Genomic DNA, 5,038 nt, shown 5'->3' with positions numbered 1-5,038 from the left:
GAAGTGGGTGAGCTGCGTTCAAGAAGGGCTTTCAAAGTTCTGTGCTCAGCTCTCTCCCTCTCCCTGGGCTGCATATCATTACACACTGACATGCATACATATATAGGTAGAGAAGCAATTTTTCCCACGGTCCACTCATTGATTTTTGACATAGAAAATAGATAAGCTGGGTCCAAGAAGTGCTCTCAAAGTTCTTTGCTCAATCTTACCTCTCTCGCTCAGCTCCCTCTCCCACTCTCTGGGCTAAATTGCATATCACTACATACTGACCTACATACATATATATGCAGGTTTGTATAAGTAAATACGCATTTTTCCCACGGTCCACTCTTTGATTTTGGGCATAGAAAATTAGTAAATTTTACTATTTAACCAATTAACGATTAAACATAACCCCAACTACTTTACGGCGATCATTTTTTTGTTTAATTTTAACAACTTTTAACACTTTTTAGGAACTTGCAGGTAAATTATATTACATAATATGCAAAAATAAGGTCATTTACAGAATTTTTTTGTGACGGGGGCCTTTAACAGATCTTAAGGTAATTTATAGAATTTGTGGTGGAATTTGATCTTCGCTTTGCCTCACCTCCACTCTCGCCCTCACTTTTCGAGAGTGAACCAAGAAGGGCTTTCCAAATTCTGCTCCCCTCTCTTACTTTACCCTCTTGTTTACCTGCAGGTAAAGCACATTAAATAATATGCAAAAATAAGGTAATTTATAGAATTTGAGGTATTAGATTTTGATCGGCCTCCCCTCCCTCTCGCCATAACTTTTCGAGACGAGACCAAGAAGGGCTTTCAAAGTTCTGCTATTACTTAACCTCTTGTTGACCTGCCGGTAAGGCATATTAAATAATGTGCAAAAATAAGGTGATATACAGAATTTGTAGGTGACGGGAGCCTTTCATACATAGATCTTAAGGTATTTATAGAATTTGTGGTATTTGATCTACGCTTTGCCTCACCTCCCTCTCAACCTCACGAGAGGAGACCAAGAAGGGCTTTCAAAGTTCTAACTTTACCTTATTGTTTATCTAATCAGGTAGGCATATTATATAACATGCAAAAATAAGGTAATTTACAGAATTTGTAGGTGAGAGAGACTTTTCACAGATCTTCGCTCGGCCTCCGCTCCCTCTCGCCCTCACTTTTCGAGAGGGAACCAAGAAGGGTTTTCAAAGTTCTAACTTCACTTTCTTGTTTATCTAATCAGGTAAGCATATTATATACTATGCAGAAATAAGGTAAATTATAGAATTTGTAGGTGAGAGAGACCGTTCACAGATCTTCGCTTTGCCTCACCTCCCTCTCGCCCTCACTTTTCGAGAGGGAGCCAAGAAGGGCTTTCAAAGTTCTGATCTCCTCTCTTACTTTACCCTCTTGTTTACCAGCAGGTAAGGCAAGTTATATAATATGCAAAAGTAAGGTAAATTACAGAATTTGTAGGTAAGCGGGCTCTTTCACAGAATTTTATAGAATTTGTGGTATAAGATCTTCGCTTTGCCTCACCTCCCACTCGCTATAACTTTTCGAGATGGTTTTTCAAAGTTCTAACTTTACTTTCTTGTTTATCTAATCAGGTAAGCATATTATATAATATGCAGAAATACGATAATTTACAGAATTTATAGATGAGAGGGCCCTTTCACAGATCTTTCCTAGGCCTCCCCTCCCTCTCGCTCTACTTTTCATAAGGCATATTATATAACATCCAAAAAAATAAGGTAATTTACAGAATTTGTGGTTTTCGATTTTCGCTCGGCCTCCCTTCCCTCTCTCTCTTGCTATCACTTTTCGAGACGAGTCCAAGAAGTGCTTTCAAAGTTCTGCTCTCCTCTCTCACTTTACCCCCTTGTTTACCTAATCAGGTAATGCGTATTACATTTTTGATATTAAAAGTAAGGTAATTTGCAGATTTTGGTGAGAGGGGCCTTTCACAGATTTTCCCTCGCCCTTCCTTCTCTCTCGCTTTAACTTTTCATAAGGCATATTATATAATATGCAAAAATAAATTAATTTATAAAATTTGTGTTTTTAGATTTTCGCTCACCTCGCTTCCCTCTCCCTCTCGCCATCACTTATCGAGAGGTAACCAAGAAGGTCTTTCAAAGTTCTGCCCTCTCCTCTCACCCTCTATATCTCTTTACCCATTTGTTTACCTGCAGGCCAGGCATATTATATAACATCCAAAAACAAGGTAATTTACAGAATTTGTGGATCCAAGTGAGAGAAGAGGTTTCAAAGTTCTGCTCTCCACTCTCGCTCTCTCAGCTAATGCGTATTAGATAAAATGCAAAAATAAGGTAAACAAGTCTTCTCTAATATTACAGGTATAAAAGTAATATTTTTTATTAAAAATTGAAGAAACTATTAAATTATTTCTTACTTTTATGAAATAAATAAATCGAAAAATAGGGGTCTATTATTTTGTTTTATTTGAGATCCCCTAAAACCCCTTTACATTTCTTATAAATATTTAATTAATTCTCAGGATTGGCCACCACAGCTTCTTCCTTGACTACGCTCTCCTCTTCTTTTGACTCCTGGCCAGTCGGATCAATAACAATAGGATCCAAATTAGCTTCGCCCTGAACTTGGTTCTCAGACTCTGGAGCTGGAGTAGCCGGCTTAGTCTCAGTGTCTTCCTCCTCCGGCAAATACTCGATAATGTCATTGGTGTCGGGTTTCTCAACGAAGGTTACTCCATTCTCCTTGGCATCCAAGATGAAGACACGCGAATCGGTTATATCAATGGCCACAGTGTCCTCGGGATGGTAAACGACTTCCCCGTTACCACCGGTCAAGATGATAAGACTACCATCCTCAGTGGTTATCTCACGCATATTGCCCACCTGTTCAGGCTCGGCTAACGGGGAGTGGCCAGTGACTATATCATGAGTGCCATCAGGGCGCAGGACAAACATTTTGGCCACAGGACTGACAAAAATTTGCTCATCGGGTTTCTTGTTCTTGGTCAACTGGGGGCTAGTCTTAAAAGCGTTAGCAGCAGCACTAGTCGAAGGCTTCTCATCATCCTTCACAATCCCTTTCTTCTCGATAAACCTATGATAAAACGATATATATTCCATTAGAATATTCTAGAAAAAACCACTATGAACTCACCCTCCAAACGTCTTTACGGTCTTAGTCAATGTTTCAGTATCAACGAAAGTCACGAGATCATGATGACCGCCAATAATCTCGGTTATGTTGGCCATTTTCTCCTTGATTTCCTTCAACTTCTTCTCGATCTCCTCTGCCTCATTGCGGCCCGGAGACTTCGAGGACTTTGACAAGCCCAGCTTGTCGCGATCATTCTCGGCGTCATTATTCATGTTTCCCGGCATGATTTCCTTTTCAATTTCCGACAGTAGCACAAAGTTATTGATTCGACTCGGTTGACTTTGCAATGAGTATGGCTGAAATGAAATTTATGAAACCTTTTTAGCAAATGAGACAGATTCAAACGTGACCTACTAAGGATGACGATCTTCCTTTTTTAGAAGTTTGCGACTTTGAAATCGTAAAATAGTAGACAAGACTTCTGAACTAGAATGACAAAAACCAAACAGCTGCAAGCAAGGCTCCTTAGATTAGGAATTTGTTTTTGAGGAAAGATGTACACCCGACACTTCGACTTCGTTTCTTAGAACTTCACTCGTCTGCGACTTTTTAAATCGGAAACTAATAGAAAGGAGCACAAAATAGTTGACTAGACTCGGTTAACTTCCCAATGAGAATGACTAAAACCCAAGACTGAAACTGCTTAGTAAAAGTGACAGCTGAAAGCAAAGCCTACTTAAATCGTTTGAAATTTATTTAAGAATTTTAAATGCTTTCTTTATAGGGTTAAAAAGCCTACTAAGACCAGATCAAAGGCTCCTAAGATTTGAATTTATTTTTCATCGACTCTTAGTAGGCTTTCTGGCTTACGCGACTTTTTAAATCTTTAATACCTTCACGGCTCTTGGAAGCTCTTATACTTAGACTTTCGCGACTTTTGTAGAACTTCACACTTTCGCGACTTTTTAAAATTCAGAAAATAATCGGCAGGAGCACAAAATAGTTGACTAGACTTTACTAACTTCCCAATGAGAATGACTAAACCGAAGACTGAAACTGCTAAGTAAAAGTGACAGCTGAAAGCAGGCCTACTAAGATCAAAGGCTCCTATGATTTGATATTTTGATTTTAAAATAAACTTCAAATCATAGAAGACTTTGATCTTAGTAGGCCTGCTAAGCAGCTTCACAGGGTTGCCACTATATAAAATTGGCGGGAATAAGGCATTTTTTTCCGATTTGCGCAAAAACATATGATATAGCTTATAAAATATGCGAAACTTGCTCGTAATTTGACAAAAAAAACTGCACTTCCACCAGGAAAAGTAAAAATTTAGACTTTTTTGGAAATGTTTAATGATGTTATCCCTTACAATTAAGTCAAAACCATTTCCAAAAGTAAATCACCAAACGAATGAGAAGGAAAGTTTGTTTTGGTCGTAAGCTTCAGCGGACAGTCGTTCTATTAGCCCTGAGTCTTGTTATGGCTAAGTTAGGGACATAAAACCGATTTCATTTTCTATCAAAAGTCATAACTTCGCTATTAACCCTCCCTATATTTTGTTTATTCTTTAAACTTTAACTCAATACCATACCGCATGTGCATCCTCCGACATCGGAAAGCGAGAGAAAGAGAACAGGAAGATCACTTCAGTGTGACCAATATGATTAAAGATAAATATACTAATGTTCATAAATTAAAATGGTATTTTTAATATGATGAATGCCTCGAACGAACTCGTAATTAAAAAGCCAAACGAACTGCATTCAAAGTTTAAAAACTGAAAATTTAGCCATTTCAAGTCAAAGGTTGGTTTACAGATGATCTTTGATGAGTTTTTCTACTTTAAGCTTAATTCTATTTTATTTGGTCTTCAATTTTATTTGATCTTCTTTTTGTCTGGTGTTCCATTCCATATGCTCTTAGATTTTTACCGGGATTCGAACACGGACCGCCAATAATTTTTATT

General features: G+C 38.0%; 1 protein-coding gene across 3 annotated transcripts; it reads right to left on the bottom strand.

Moving 5' to 3' along the window:
• Positions 1-2,418: 2,418 nt before the first annotated feature.
• LOC108103664 lies at positions 2,419-4,689 on the bottom strand. 3 transcript variants are annotated; one of them, XM_017209221.1, is made up of 3 exons: positions 4,664-4,689; positions 3,130-3,425; positions 2,419-3,069 (listed from the first exon to the last, which is right to left on the bottom strand). In XM_017209221.1, exons 1-3 carry the CDS (start codon positions 4,682-4,684, stop codon positions 2,487-2,489), a joined length of 900 nt encoding a protein of 299 aa, XP_017064710.1. In that variant the 5' UTR covers positions 4,685-4,689; the 3' UTR covers positions 2,419-2,486. The 3 variants fall into 3 exon arrangements, with proteins under 3 accessions (XP_017064710.1, XP_017064711.1, XP_017064712.1); XM_017209222.1 differs by lacking the exon at positions 4,664-4,689 and adding an exon at positions 3,963-4,072; XM_017209223.1 differs by lacking the exon at positions 4,664-4,689 and adding an exon at positions 3,484-3,716.
• Between the last annotated feature and the right edge of the window lie 349 nt (positions 4,690-5,038).

This window comes from Drosophila eugracilis, unplaced genomic scaffold (genome assembly GCF_018153835.1).
Source record: "Drosophila eugracilis isolate 14026-0451.02 unplaced genomic scaffold, ASM1815383v1 contig_2167, whole genome shotgun sequence".
Taxonomy (NCBI): Eukaryota; Metazoa; Arthropoda; class Insecta; order Diptera; family Drosophilidae; genus Drosophila; species Drosophila eugracilis.
This window is presented reverse-complemented; position numbering and strand designations above follow the sequence as displayed.